Below are 15,098 nucleotides of genomic sequence, written 5' to 3'. Positions count from 1 at the left end.
ATTCCTGCTTCTATCTGGACACTAACTTCAGCAGTACCCAGAAGCAGCACTGCTCTGTCAGCCTGTAAGCTGTTTCAGTAACATTTGTTTTGTATTTGGAAAATGTGAGCCACCCAACTCAGCAAAACATAGACCAACCCCAAAAGCTGCAGCTTAGTACAAGGGAGAGTGGAGAACTTCATGAGGAAAGGCAGGGAGGATAAATCCACACTCCACATGGTAAGAGTTAGGTATATCACCACTAGCCTGAGAGTTAAATCTGTAACCTAGCCAAGCCCCGTGTCATGTAACATCTTAGCCCAGGCTTTCCAGCCAGCTTAAAAATCCAAGCTGTCTTGCAAATAGCCAATAGTTAAGGTGTTGTGCCAAAAAATGCTCCTGACGTATAATCTCTGCTTCATAGTAAGCAACAGACCCCTTTGCATTTAAGCTGTGAAGACCGTGACTTATCTAGCTTCAATCCCACAGTGGGGCTCACCTTGTCTGGAGCATCTTCATGGACTGCATGTCCGCACTGTGGGAGGACCTGCATCTGAAACTTCCCTGCGGATCAAGAGAGTCATCGCTGGAGCTGCTTTTTAAATGGTCTTGATTTCTAACAGCAATGGTTTAGGCAAGCAGTTCTTGCGTACACAGGAAACATCAGACACTACACCCTTAAAAGCACTGTGAATTTATGAACTTGTCTAAAAAGGATCTCACATTCTTTACAAACAAACCTCACTAAATCTCACTGTATGCATCGGGCAAAGAGCGACCAGGGAAAGCACAGGAATCTAAAGCAAACTGTACAATGCACACAGAAGACAGTTTCAATAGAAAACAAGAACTGGCTGTTTAATTCATCTTCCCCAGGTGTAACTAGAGGAGGTTCCCAGGAGTTAAAATGAAGTTAAACATTTTAGAGCTTCTCGACACAGGTGAGACTACCTTTCAGAGCTGAAACTGTTATCAGATCTACCTTAGTATAATGTTTAACCTGCTACCCAATACTACTTTCCAGTACTGGTTGCTCTGGAAATCAATGAAGCTGGGATGGGGGAAAAAAAAAAACCCAAACCAAAACATTAATGCAGATGCTGAATTTGTTGTCTGATGTCTGCCAGAAACACCGGGAGATCAGACAGTTTTGGAAGGTCCCAACTGTTCCAGCTAGAAACATCAGGAATGTAGTTAGAAAGGGAAAAAACTGATTAGAAAGAAACCCTAACAGACAATCATTCTGATCCAAGAGAAGCGTGGCAGCCCCATCTCTGGAAACATTGAACGCCAGACTGAACACAAGCCATGGCAACAGCCCTTCACAAGTTCTCATTCAACCTTTCCCTTCTCAACTTCTCCACCTTTCCTACAACCACAGCCAGTTAGAGAACACTTTGGGATGGACTAGTTCTTTAATGCACATTTGTTTCGATATAGACTGCAGGTGAGAGGCCATTCCAGCTACCTCTCATTCGTGTACCCATAGCAACAAGCTATCTTCCAAAAAGAGCATTACAGTAAGGATAGAGTAACAATATTAAATATTTACCTTGCATCTGTCCAATTGTTAGATCTTTATCCAGCCTGTCAACACCTACAATCAAATAAACAGATGTATTGGAGAAAAGCCAGAGAGAACATGACTATCTAAGCAGGGCTTTACTCGACATTTTGAAGGAGACATTTGGCTTGAAAAACTCAAGAGACACATCATCTCTGACACCCACAAGGACTTTTCACTGCTGCACCTCAAGAGAGTAAAGTGACAAGAAAGAATCCCAGCCAAAAATTCAAGAATACATCCTTCCCCACAACTTAGAAGGGTATTTATCTTGTTTATCTTGGTTACACACTTACTTTCCCATCAGGGCACATAAAGGGCCTACAGCTGACTGTAGAACATCAATAATTTGACTTTCAGTTGAAAAGTTCAAATCACACCCACATCTGTAGGAAAATATCATAGCAGTGGAGGCTGAAGGACAGCTTGGATCTGTCCTGTTTGCTCTTCTTCCACGTCATACAACAAAACACCCATCCAACAGCAGCAATACATGTGCTATTTTGATACTAGAGACTCTGAACTAATTCCAGATCTGCACGGATCAAATAGTCTGATTTATGGTATTTCAAGATACACAGAAAAGTCAAGGCAGAAGAGACAGATCTGCTAGTCTCAGAGAAAGACATTAGCCAAACACTGACCCTATTCTCTAAAATACAACTGGGACATCACTGAAGTGAACAGCCACAGAACCTAAACAGGACTGGAAGAAACACGTACCAGCTAAAAGCAAAAGCTTTGGAGTTGGACAGCTTAGGAAGAGGTTAGATAAACCCCTGAACCACCCATCCCAGTACTTTTCTGTTTTCGCCAGTTCAATTCGCCACGTGTATAAGTGCTCCTTCTTTGTCTGCAGAGAGAAGAGAGAGCTCTGCATTAGTGATCAGTAAAACAGCTGAAATAAAATGAACTCAGAGTGCCACTTGGAAATATATATAAAAAATACTGGCTCCCTCTGGTGGATTGCACGCTTCCAGGGGATGACACTCCTTGCTCCTAAATTTCTCCCCAAATCACAGCCAAAGTACACAAGTAAGGAACAAGAAAGTCAGCAGGAGCTACACATATAGATGAAGAGAAGGCTGCAGTTTTCAGGGCACTCAATTTGCTATTTTTTACTGGCACAAATAGCTCACAAATTGTCTGAACGTCCAGACTTGGCTCTTACTTAGGTGACACAGAAATGAAAGGGGCTAAACTGGCTACAATGATTTTCCTTGAGGAATTTACATTCCTAGCTTGCAAGTGCCTGTATGATCTCCTGAATGCTACTGTGCCTTGGAAACGAACAAAAATACCACAAAGACTCAGAAAAGAGCATTCCTCATTCAGGCCAGAAGCCCCATTTCAGGCCATCTGCATTAAATCTGTGAGCATCTCAGGAAAGAAAACCAAACACATGCTTTCAGGTGACAGTCCAAGATAGAATCAGTGGCACGAGACAAGTAAGAAAAACAACAGTCACAATACGAAGTTTTCGGTCCCTGGAGTTGCTCCTTTTTATATCAGAATGATTTGGATAGCTATGGGCTACTTCTCTTGCAAGGGAGTATCGTGCAAACACAACCTGAAAACACAGCAAGAAACTCCCTACCTCTGTGTCATCTTCTTTCTTCCTTTTGTTGACAGAGCCTCCCCCTTCCTCATCTTCTTCCTCCTCCTCCTCTTCTTCAATAATACCCTCCACTATGGCTTTAGGACATTCAGGACTGGCAGCCCCTTCACACCTGTGAAAATAAACCCAGAAACTTATTCCCTGCCACAACTAAAACCCCCAGGTTTTAACCTAAAGTGGTCAGCAATTTCTTAGATACTGGCTGAGAAAAATGCCCCCAAATTTAAAAGTAGCTGTAGATGAAAGATACAGTCATGACTAGCCATGGGAATGAGTACCTGTGCAGCACATATATCCCAGTGCAAAAATAAATGCGAACAGCTACTTAAAGGAGGCAGAAATGGTCAAACAATCACCAACAGCTTTTCTTAACGGAGTATGAGACATTTGCAAAGGCTCCTGGTATGGTAAGGATTAGAGTGGTACAAGCAGGTTACTCTGATCCCTGCAAACCCACGACAGATCACTCCCAAAACGCAACAGATAATTAAACAATTTCTAAAAGGAAGTGAAAGATACCATAACCACAAGGCCAACCCAACTTAGGGCAAAATTTCTGAAGAGGCATCAGACTAACACTTATTTCTTAATGTGTGAGGAAAGGCAGACAAACCAAGGAATACACAACCAGCAGCAGTTAACTTTTTAAAACATGGCTCTTGGCAGATTTTGCCCCAGGGAAATTCTGACCAGGTTTTCTCCAAGTGCCATGATTATGATTCAGCGCTGCTGCCAGTAACAACTGTGGTCAAGTGATAAGAAATTTGTATTTGCTAGAAGAAATTTTCACTTCCAAGTGCATTTATGCTCTGTAGCAACAGTATTGTAAAACAGACACGATGATTTTAAGAGCTTTAAAAAAAACCAAACAAACCACCTACTGTTTGACTTGACCGACCATAGAAACTCTGGCAGATTCAAGATTTCTTATTTGTCCACTTTTTACACTAGAAAAAAAATCGGAGAAGGGCAGACATAGTTACTAACTAGCAGGCCTAGAAACAGGAGCAAAAGCCCTTTACAGCTCACGATTTCCCCAAACCACTCCCAAACCTCCTGTTCTCAGAAGGCATTCGGAGTGGCTCACACTACATGCCAACTTACTTGAACCCCCCGTTGTCACTGTAACTGTGAATTTAAAAGACATGTGGGAGAAGTGCTGCCGGGGAAACAGTGAAATAGGGTTATGCCCATTTAATGACAGGAAGAGATCAGAAACTACATGGGTATTTGGTAACAGAACTGGGCTTCCTGTAGTCCAATCTACAAACTTAACCACGAGGCCTCTCCCTTTCAAACTCAGCTGCCAAATGCATAAGTAATTCTTGCTGAATCGGAAGTAAGTCCTGTTTCTTACACATGGGATGGATGTCTCAAGCTTCTTCAGTAATAGTTGGGACACTTACAAGGAAGCTGCAATTCATACCATCAAGCTTTCCATTAGTTGAAGCTCTTAAGAGGATCCTTCTCCAATGCCTAGCCAACCCTCCCAGGAAATTCATTACCTTTGAGACCTCTCTCCCTGTCAAATTAGCCAAGGAATTGGTGACAATAGTTGGGGAAGTGAGTACAGAAGGAGAAAACAGACAAATTATATAAACTTTGTTTCCTTCAGGAATCAAGCTACAACGTTGATTCTGGAGACTGCATAAGCCCATCCATTACCTCCACTCAATGGCATTCTCAAGTGACTTGAATGTTTTGGGACGACTCCTTAAGAAGTTCTGCATGCTGTTCAACGCATCCATGGCTGTACCTAAAAACAAGTATTTAAACTTTATGACATCTGATGAAATAATTGCCATGTCCCTCTATACAGAACTGGCTACCGGGGAACACCCTCAGAGAGATTTAATGCTGTTAAGGAAAGTATAGCTCAATACTCCTAAGCCTACAGTCATACCTGTTCCCACATTAGAGAATTAATATTTGAACAGGCAGGACATTCAGATAGTAAGAGAAGGCAGTAACCACTCATCAGCACCATGCATTATATAAAAAGCCACCCTTCTCCCTGCTAACAAGAAAGTGTTGCAAAGAAATGATCAGGAAAATAGCAAACAGAGAGCCCACCTGGGAAAAGCAAAAGGAGGTGTCACACTAGAAAGACTTTTGTGTAGGTAGCATCTGTTAGGAGGATGGAATTGGCATTGGTTTAAAAACTGGGCAAAACTTTCTGTATTCAGGGATTTGGGGATGAAATAGAAAGATCAACGTGGAATGCAGAACCCCATCCAAGGGTACAGAAGCCTATCCAAGGGTACACACACTTACCTTCCACAACATCGATCATGCACAGACCCAGTAAACTTGGCACCAAATTTGCGACCGCCGTGTGCACTGCGATGGCACCTCCCATGCTGTGCCCAATCAGCATGATAGGGGGAGGAAGATCCCCATACAGAGCTTCAACCACGTTTCCAACGTCTCTGCCAAATTGAGATAAAAGTACGGTTGGCATCTCTACCTTGATACATTTCTGAAGCAGATTTGTACAATGGGAGGAGAAAGTACAGATCCAAGATAGATGTCCGGCTTCAAATCCTCTCTGTATGCTCATTTAACCCACAGGTAACTGAGACAAGTTTATTCTCTTATCACTGTTTCATCTAGGCACCAACACAGGAAATCATTCAAGCCAATACTTTCCTGAACAAGCATGTAATTTCCCTTTTTATTAACAGAAAGTGCTCATCTAAAAGAAATCCCTGAAGACATCATCTTACATTGACATTAGCCAGCTGGAATTTTAAATCAAAGGTGCGAAAGCTATCAAATTCTCTTGCATGGAAGCATAGACTAAGAAATTCACTGTTCTGAAAGGAGAAACCTTTTGCAATTAAAGAGAGAAAATAACTGAGCTCTACTGACCAGGGCAAAAATAAACAACACCGAGCACAAGCAAAAAGATTCAGACTCTCTATAAGCACAGATACTCCAAGGCAAGGGGCAATTTCCCTGTCCTTTCCATAAGGCACCTACTTTAAACTGAAGCTGTCACTGCAGTATGTGAAAGCTGGCTGGTGCGATTCACAAAAACAAAAACAACAGCAGAGATAATGATTGAAATCTGCTGAAGAGCACTGTAGTTTAAGACACCCAAATTGGCTTTCCTGACTAAAATCGTTCAGAGGAACCAAAGACCTGAGCAGTATTGCAACTAGAAAATGGAAAACAAGTCAATAAAAAAAGGTTGACCAACTTATTTGCTCTGTCAGAGAAAACTGCTTGAAGATTTGATTAAAAAAAAAAATGAAAACCAGCTATAATTTAAGGCTTCCATTTAAAAGCTCTTCAGGAATAACTTTCAAGCTCATTGCTAAGAGGAGAGAAAGGTTTAAAAACAACAGGCAACTTGTTTTCCCTCCACGGTAGTGCTGCTCCAGATCTAAAAAATTCTAATTATTTCATACAGCATCTCCTCAGGACAATAACACATCAGGATCTGACAAGCCATAAGCAGTAGCAGTAAGGTATACAATGGAAGTCAGAATACATTTCACACATGGCCTCCCCACAACAAACCAAGTGGATTTGTTCATACGAAGGTCACAAAATCCTTCGTGATTTAATTGCAGTCATAGCAAAGAGTCTCTTTGTACTAAATGTGGACATAATGTAATGTGCTTAGCAGTGGGTATTTGCTTTTCTTACAGCTTTGTCAAGAGGGGGATTTGCATCCCAAAGCAGGTCGTGATAGTTTGAAAAAGCAACTCCCTCCACGCTTGAAAGTCTCAGTCCGTGACCCAGACTTTGGGGATGCTGCCAGTCCGAGGCAGGCATGCTCTGAATACTCGCTCAAGGAGCCGAGAAGAACCGAGAAACTGGTGATTTCAAGCTAAAACGCCCCAGTCAGTTATGTCCGAGGAAAGCATTCCCCTTCTATTAGGAAATCTCTAGCAAGCGTTATAGCGTGTTGCAGGTTTGAAGTGTTCACTGCAATGAAGCCACTGATCTTTAAAGTGAGTTTAAAACTGAGGGCACATAGAGAATGGCTCCAGTTTGGAATCTGACTCAGCTGGAAGCGGTATCATTTCAAATAAATTTCAAACTGTCCCAAAATGGAAGGAAAAGAAGGGATAACTACCAGAATCATGTGAAATGAAACTATCTTCCAGCTCCCTTGAACGAAGGTTGTGTGTCCTCAAGTAGTTTATTGTTCCATCAAGGAAAGAAAATAAAGGTTTGTGAAAAGTGAAACACTGAAGAGAGAGCATAAGCTTCCTTACTTTGACATAGTCTCTGCAGACAGATCTTCAGCATTCCTAACTTTTGTTTCTCCTGAAAGACAAAAAAAGTTAAGTTCATGTAAGCTGAAAACTTTCAATCCCCTCAGGACTTAGAGCAGCAACTGTACAAAGCTTTTTGGCACAGTTATTAAGAGCAAGCCTACTGCAGTTAACATGAATAATTAAGAAACCCAGAATTAATAGGAACGGTTGGTACTTTGTCGCATTATAGCTTACGGGTAGGAAACGCTCCCCATAACTGTTCCATATTTGCAATGTATCTTAAAACTAAAGAACAGATCTTATTTCTAATGGTAAAGACCACCTATAGGTTATGAAAATACAAAGGAGGGGGTTGGTGCCAGTATGTAGGAAGGAACAAGTCCACCACTGCCTCGCACAAAGGCACAGGGAGTCTCAGCTTCTGGCATGTGAGGACAGGCGGCTGCGGAGCTCTAGGAGCCACTTTTCCATCCCTGCTTTTGAATAAAAATTGGGATGCCTTAAGGATGCTTTCTTAGTCATCTCAGGAGGGATTCATTACATCTTCTTTAAAAAACAAGAGTGTGTAACATGCTTTTGTGATTTTAAATGTATTTATTTTACTTACCATGGCCTCGGAGATCTAAAGCCACAATCCTACACTGAATCCTGTTAACGATTGCAGACTGTAAGAAGGGACAAAGATAATATAATTTGCAAAGTGCCACGCCTCATCTACAAAAGGATTAGCAACATTAAGCACTCCCTGAAACAACAGCAAAGGCTCGGATGGTGCAATAAAAACCCTCTACTGTCAAAAAAGTGGCTGAACCTGGATTGTATGAGGTGTCACAGAAAGCAAGAAAGAATATTCCATATAAACTATCCTTAATTAACCAAAGCTCCATTCTTTCCACCATTGTTAACATTTATTTCACTGTGCATAAGACATTACACAGGGTAATTAATTCAAGCGCTGTAGCACCTCTGAAAACTGAAATGAAGCAGTGGGATTACAGACACCAAAGTAACGCCCCCTTTCCCCAAGCCCCACGTTACAAAATTAGTCTTGGCTATACAGCAGACATGAAGATGTAGCAGCTGCTTTATAGCACACATTCAATTTGCTCTCAAAGAACAGAATTTTACAGTAAGGCTGAAATGTACAAAAATTGATTAGTCCAAAGGGGTTGGGGGGAACAAGTGAGGAATCTCTTTAAAGTAAGGTAGGGTTGCAACATGATTATGGCTCTATTTGCCCCCAACAGCTCAATTTACTTAAGTTATTTCAGGCATCACAGTGATTAAGTGGCATTCTTTGTTGAAAGGAAGACTTTTCTGTTAAGGAATCATTGATTATTTAAATAACGGCCCTGTAGGAGTGGGGGAATTTGTTGAGGGATTCTTAATAGAACCACCTACATAATGGGGAGAGATGTGAAAGCTACCCAGTCCCCATATTTTGGTTGTTCAGCTATACAACTCCTATATGACTGTAGCAGTTGCTCTCCCAAAAAACACTGAATCCACAAGTTAATATTTTAGAGCCCCTAAAGACACCCTGAAACCTCAATCTGCAAGGTGCTTATGCACCTAAGCAATAACTTAACTAGTCAGAGGAGCAGTCTATTGCTAAAAATCACACTATTGTCAGTAGGGAGCAAGGAAAGAGGATCATCAACATGATGTGAGAGAATGGGAAGCTTTCTAGTGCCCTCAGTTTTATCCAAATAGGAGTACTTTGGCCAAGAGAAGTACAAACACATCATCCAGGAAGTTATCAGGCCAATAAGCAAAAGAATAAATGAGCACACCACTCCTGCAGGCTGTTGTTTTATTTATAGATGGTTACTGTCAATGCTTCCCAGTTTGGGTTTCTTCATGGTTTTTTGGGGGAGGGGTTGTTTGGGGTTTTTTTTTAAGTTCTGGTTCATCCCAAACATTTAACACTTGATTGCTTGAGACAAACTTTCATTTCAAAATGCACAAAGGAAGTAATTCTACAGCAGCCGCACAAAGGCATGAGCCAATTGTTGTGGCAGTTTCTTCCTCCAGATGCAGTCTCAAGTGCAAGGCGTAAATCTACATGAATCTTGTGTATGATCTAACTTCATTAATTGCTAACAGTAACACAAAAAGCTATAACTGTAAGGTACGGTGTTATAACTGCAATCACTCTGATAAATTCAACTCTGGAGATTTTTAAATGTAAAAATGGTATTGATGTTGCTATTGGAAATACAGAGCTCTAGAGAGGGTGGAAGTGTCTTCTAAGAAGACACTTTCCTTAACTCAGAAAAACATGACTTCATACCTCTTGCCTCCAATTAAAAGCAGTCACCTTCACTACATCTGTTTAAGGCACTTGTATACTATAACAAAAACACTAAACTAGCAGAGGAAAAGACATCCGTCCATCTTGGCAACTAATGAGCTACAAGCAAGTAACTACAGCATTTAGTAAGACAGAGATTTAAGACTTAAAGTTCAACAGTTTCAGAAGACCCATATCTGTACCAGTCTCTGGCTCAGCTCAAGTTACAAATGAACTGTTAGATGTAAAACTACTATTCAACACCAAAATTACAGCCCAGCCAGCAAAGTATTTTTCTAATGTGTCTCATCATAATATAAGATGGTTTGTGATTACACCATCAGGATTACTCAACAGTAGTCATGTTGGGAATTCAAGAGCACTTGGTAGTGACTTTTGTAAAATGTTCATTCTTGTTACTCATTTGAATCTCTGCTTAAAGGCTAAGTGATCTACAGCCCACCAAACTGCTAAAAGGTAACAAATATGACACAGCCAAAGGCACAGGGGAGACGTAGAGACTTCATCTGTCCAGTCACACTTCCATGAAAGTCATCCTATAGCATCCTTCTGTTAAGGGCACTAGGCAGCTCGAAGAGTTTCTGGATTAAAACGGTCCCAAATAAAAATCACACACTGCAAGTGATTTTACTTTACTTGAAATCCTTTAAAAAAGTTTTCTTTCTTAACTCCCTTTATTTTTTAAAGGGAATGGGTGGGGGGAGGAATTTTGGTTTGGTCAGTCCCCACGCTCACTCCTATTGACACCACCTCAGTTTGTGTTTCAGAGAGTTGCTTGAGCAGCAAATGAGATTTCTCGACAAGTCAAACAGGACCTCAACCATCCAAAGATAATATCGTTATGATGAGATAAACCTGTTGAACTTTCACCGGTAGTCATGGAAAAGCAGCCTTCTGAAAAAAAGATTTATACACTATGATGAGAAATGTCTTGGCACTTCATTAAAACATGCAAGCTATTTGGCAGATGCAGTTTTGGTTAATTTGGTTTGATAATTAAAACCTAGACGATAAACCTTTGCATGTGCTTTGCCTATTTAATAAATACACTGACAGTGAAATATTTAGAAGACTTGAGTCAGGTGCGCACCAGGAGACAGTATTCTGAATTGATTTTCCTGTGCTTAACGTAGCTGAATAGTTAGTTGTATTCCATACTCAGATGACTATATTTGCATACATATATACTTCTATAAAGCAGCAGCTTACTTACAGTAAATACAGCCCAGGAAAGAGCGGAATGGCCTCCACCGTGTAACAGCAGTAAGACAGGACCCTCCAATCCGCTTTTGTAAATTCGAAAAGTGTATGAACAGTTAAGGACATTTCATAGAGTTATTTGAAGTAAGTTACTTAGCTGAATGTATTTTGGAGCCTGCAATACCCAACAGTGTTTTGTTTCTACCCTTGTGTATGTACCCAAGGCCTCGTTTCTGCCTCTGATCAACAGGCATGTGCAAGCATAACCTGGACAAAACTTAACCTGCTTTATTTAAGTTTCAAGAGTTGTCTTCCTGCTGCCTAGGTCTGCTGCTCCCTGTAATCCATGCATCTCCTGCCCGCACCCTTTTCCCCCTGTGCACAACAGTGAATTGAATAAGTAAAAGAAAAACCAAACCAGGATCAGCATGCACTTTGGAGCATGTACATTATTTCCAAGGGAAAATGTCAGATAAGCCAGTAAACAAGATTTTTAGGGCAATATAATTACTTTCTAGAACATACACAGCAAAGACGTTTCATCATGGTACCTAAAGTCCCCTTGCAGCATATACGTAGACACTGAAAAATCAGTTTAACTATCACTAAAAACAATGTCACTCAGAAAAAGGCACAGATCTGGCAGTTGTGAGATCTGTGTTCAGCGCCCAAAACTGCGACCAACAGATCAGACAAGTCCGTCCATCCCCTTCCACTGTTCTCCCTCTGTTCTTGAGGTGGACAAAAGCATTCCTCTAAATCTAACCATGCTAGCTGTGGTTACTGACCAAGCTGTTCATTGTTTTTCTGCTGAATACTGTGGTGCCCTTTGGAACTGCTGTTTGCAAACAGTTCACGCAGGTGCTCCCTACACCATTTTAGTTACAGTGAGCTGTGTCAGCTTAAAACAGTTTCATCAGCTGGGGTTTGTTCACACAAGGAGATCTGATGGATCAGTAACAGGTAGCTGGGGCAGAACAGTGGCTACCAACGCCATTCGTTAATTCAGCTGCTTCCACAGTACACATCTGTCCACAACCTTTCATACAGGAGCTCAAGCTTCTGTTAAAGGTCACAGGTAACACAAAATACTAAGATTTGCTTAAATTTGGGATGCTTATGTATACCACCTATGCAAATAGGTCCATTATCCTTTTTATTATTTATGAAGCCTCAGGGGTGTGCACAGCCCTTACATCACAGGCAGACAGGGTGCCTATCATGAAGAATTCATAGGATCAATTGGACAAATGCAGTTAATAAACACAAAATAATGACAAGCTGAGCAAAACAACATGGAGAGAGAATTTTCTCATTTCAAAGCATCACATGCTACTGGCATTAGAGAAGTAATTACTAAATTGGTATTTGGACAGAAATAGCTTGAAAGTCTGGTTTTCCTAATGGCCAAGCTAGCATATGCATGCTTAAAAACTATGCAACTATTTAAACTACAAGGTTGTGTTATTTAAACACAGATTAAAATGTTTTCATTTTGTAATTAGGTCAAAAGACCTGGAAGTACCTCTCAAACCTGCTTTTGTCCGAGCTGGGACACTGGTCTTGTCCCAGTACCTTTACACACTGTACTTGTTGGGGCACTCCCAGTTAGCAAGTGGCCTGGATGCAACAGCGGTTTGAGCACCTCAAAGAGGATGACTGCCATCAACTGGATTAAACAGTAACTGGAAGACTGGCAAAGAGGATTCAGCTTGAAAAGAAGTATAAAAGAAACATGAACATTTGCAAAGGGGGCAGGGATCTCGGAGAGGAAACAGCTGCAGTCAAAACCTGGTTTGACACTGCCAGAAGACTCTCTGATGGCATCACTGCCTCCGCCTTGGCCAGAGCGAGAAGTTTCCCTGTCTGCACACCAGCTAGTGGACTGACAATTTGGGGTGCAACAAGTAGGGACCCACACCTCAGGTGTATATATATGACCTCATGTGGTGCTTTCTCAGCATCATTTGCATTCGTGGGAGCAGCATGGGTAGCATCCACATCTCCCACAGGAGATGTGCACAAGCAGGAGATCCCGCAGTCCCAGAGGAGACCGTGTGCGCTTGTAACCCACCCTTCTTGGGGGTGCGTATGACTGTGCACGTATGTTTGTTTGTGCGTGTACAAGAAAAGAACTTCCTGGGATTGGTTGTAGAAAGGCGTTTAGAAATTTGCAGGTATTTATTAAGATCTAAGTGTTTAATGTTGAAGTTTATCTGCTGTACTGCTGATACTGATTCTGAACATGCAGTTCACTGATTGCCAGTTAACTACCTGTTGTTAATAAAAATGAATAAACAGCTTTGATCTTGATATGGTTTAAACTACGGGAACTGATGAGTATTTCCTTGCAATATATGTTATTGAACTGTTGGAAACACTTTTTAAAATGAATGATTACTAAAGAAGCAATACCAGGAACTGACCTTGCTAGGTACATCTTAAATGTCAGCTTAGAAGGGATAGCTCTAGTTACTGATACTGATCCCTACAGAAGAAAAAAATGGAAGATGAGAAGAAATACATGAAAAAGATGACGAGAACCCCAATAAACTCAATTATAAACTTAAACATGATAACGCCCCAGTCACTGAGAATAAGAAAAGTTCAATCTAGAAAAAAGGATATATCCTTGCCAGTTTCATTTTCTACCACAACATCCTCCATAGATTCAAAGTACTGGCTCCAAAGCACTGGTGAAAAATCACGCTTCCTTCCAGGGCTGCAAGACAGGAAAAAAAAAAAAAAAAATCTTCCATTTACATTGGCATACAGACATCATTACATACATCGAAGAAAATACACCGGTGTTACACAACAGTTTAGGACTGGAAGCAAATGATGCATCAGTGAAATTCCCATACAACTACAATATTAGCGATTTTATGGTCAGTAAAGAAATCCTCCTTTCCTTGCCCCCCTCTTCCCCCCCCAATTATTGCTCCTATTGAGGAGATCACAAAGATGCACAGGAAAGCCAGTGGAGACACAAAGAGAAGAATATTTTCCTCATAAAGCAATACCAAGGAAGACTGAACAATGGCAATTTAGACGACACAGACATAAGCCAAGGGAAAAGAAAAAGAACAGGGCACACAGTGATACTGTCCCAGTACAATCTCCCAATCTGCAATGACCCACAGATCAGGTGCTTCAAAAGTCAGAGTCAAAAGTCATTAAATACCTTTGTATTTAATGGTCTTGCTCTAGCCTTAAAGCAAGCCTGATGCTGACATGACTGGGAGCACTCCAGTGCCTGGAACACAGGAAGCCATCCTAAATTTGTGACTCAGCCCGTGAATCATAATTAAAAAAAAAAAAAATGTCCCTCTCAGAAGTCACCTTGACACCACAGTATTGAAAAGCAGAGTGTCAGCTATTTACTGAAGGTTACTACCAATTTTCCATGTACTACTTGTCATGAGATTACAACTTTCCCAGAAACCTCCTCTAATCTTTGGAAGAAATATCATTCAAACAGAAAGTCAACCTGTCCCGATGGCTGAGTGGCTGGTAGAAAAACTACCGAGAGAACTGAACAGTGTGGTATATAGAAGAAATTTAGAAACACTAAATAAATAAAATCCACCAGGTTTAAGTTAACAGCAGCAAGTTTTAATTACAGCTCAAGTTTCCCGGAATTTATTGCAACGGTTAAAACTTTAACATATTTGTAAACAGATCTAGTATTTAAATACTGTACGTAGGGCAACATCAGGACTGTGAAGGAAAAGAACAAGACCAAATTAGTTTGGTATATGCTTCCATATCTATCCTGCTGTAGCTAAATATAAGGACCATGAGACAGCATCACAATAAAGACCAATAAACAATAAACACTCCTCAAGCTGCCTTCCTCCGTGTTTCCGTGTTCTTAGAGCTACACAGGCAACTGTCTGTGATTCTGAAAATATCCTATAATAAAAGCATTTTGTTAGGAAGGATGCTATCAAGTCCAGCAATGCAAGTAAAAGGTAGTGAGCCCAAAAGGCTAAAATTATTTAAAAAAAAAAAAAAAAGGTACGCTCTTTAAAAGCTGTATTTTAAATTAAGGATCATAACAACAAGACTGCATAACACAGATACCACACGAGAATGGGCCTTCAGGCTCCAGTTTGCTCCAGGCTTTGCACTTATTCCCAGGTTGCTGTAATTCCTTTAGAAGTCATAATCTACCCATACAGAAACACT

General features: G+C 40.9%; 1 protein-coding gene across 1 annotated transcript in view; it reads right to left on the bottom strand.

The window, feature by feature from the left end:
• The window catches only part of PPME1 (protein phosphatase methylesterase 1), a gene marked incomplete at its 5' end in the record, with an annotated part of 16,026 nt that extends 2,397 nt beyond the window's left edge, over positions 1-13,629 (bottom strand). Inside the window, 11 exons of the mRNA XM_009579596.1 lie at positions 479-543; positions 1,532-1,576; positions 2,267-2,396; positions 3,141-3,273; positions 4,043-4,108; positions 4,827-4,917; positions 5,436-5,590; positions 7,391-7,442; positions 8,001-8,058; positions 10,921-11,013; positions 13,536-13,629. Coding sequence (XP_009577891.1) covers positions 479-543; positions 1,532-1,576; positions 2,267-2,396; positions 3,141-3,273; positions 4,043-4,108; positions 4,827-4,917; positions 5,436-5,590; positions 7,391-7,442; positions 8,001-8,058; positions 10,921-11,013; positions 13,536-13,629 — 982 coding nt within the window. The remainder of the gene's footprint in view (positions 1-478; positions 544-1,531; positions 1,577-2,266; positions 2,397-3,140; positions 3,274-4,042; positions 4,109-4,826; positions 4,918-5,435; positions 5,591-7,390; positions 7,443-8,000; positions 8,059-10,920; positions 11,014-13,535) is intronic.
• Positions 13,630-15,098: the final 1,469 nt, after the last annotated feature.

Source organism: Fulmarus glacialis, unplaced genomic scaffold (assembly GCF_000690835.1).
Source record: "Fulmarus glacialis isolate BGI_N327 unplaced genomic scaffold, ASM69083v1 scaffold2286, whole genome shotgun sequence".
NCBI classification, from domain to species: Eukaryota; Metazoa; Chordata; class Aves; order Procellariiformes; family Procellariidae; genus Fulmarus; species Fulmarus glacialis.
The sequence above is the reverse complement of the archived record's forward strand: the minus strand, read 5'-3'. Positions and strand labels throughout refer to the sequence as shown.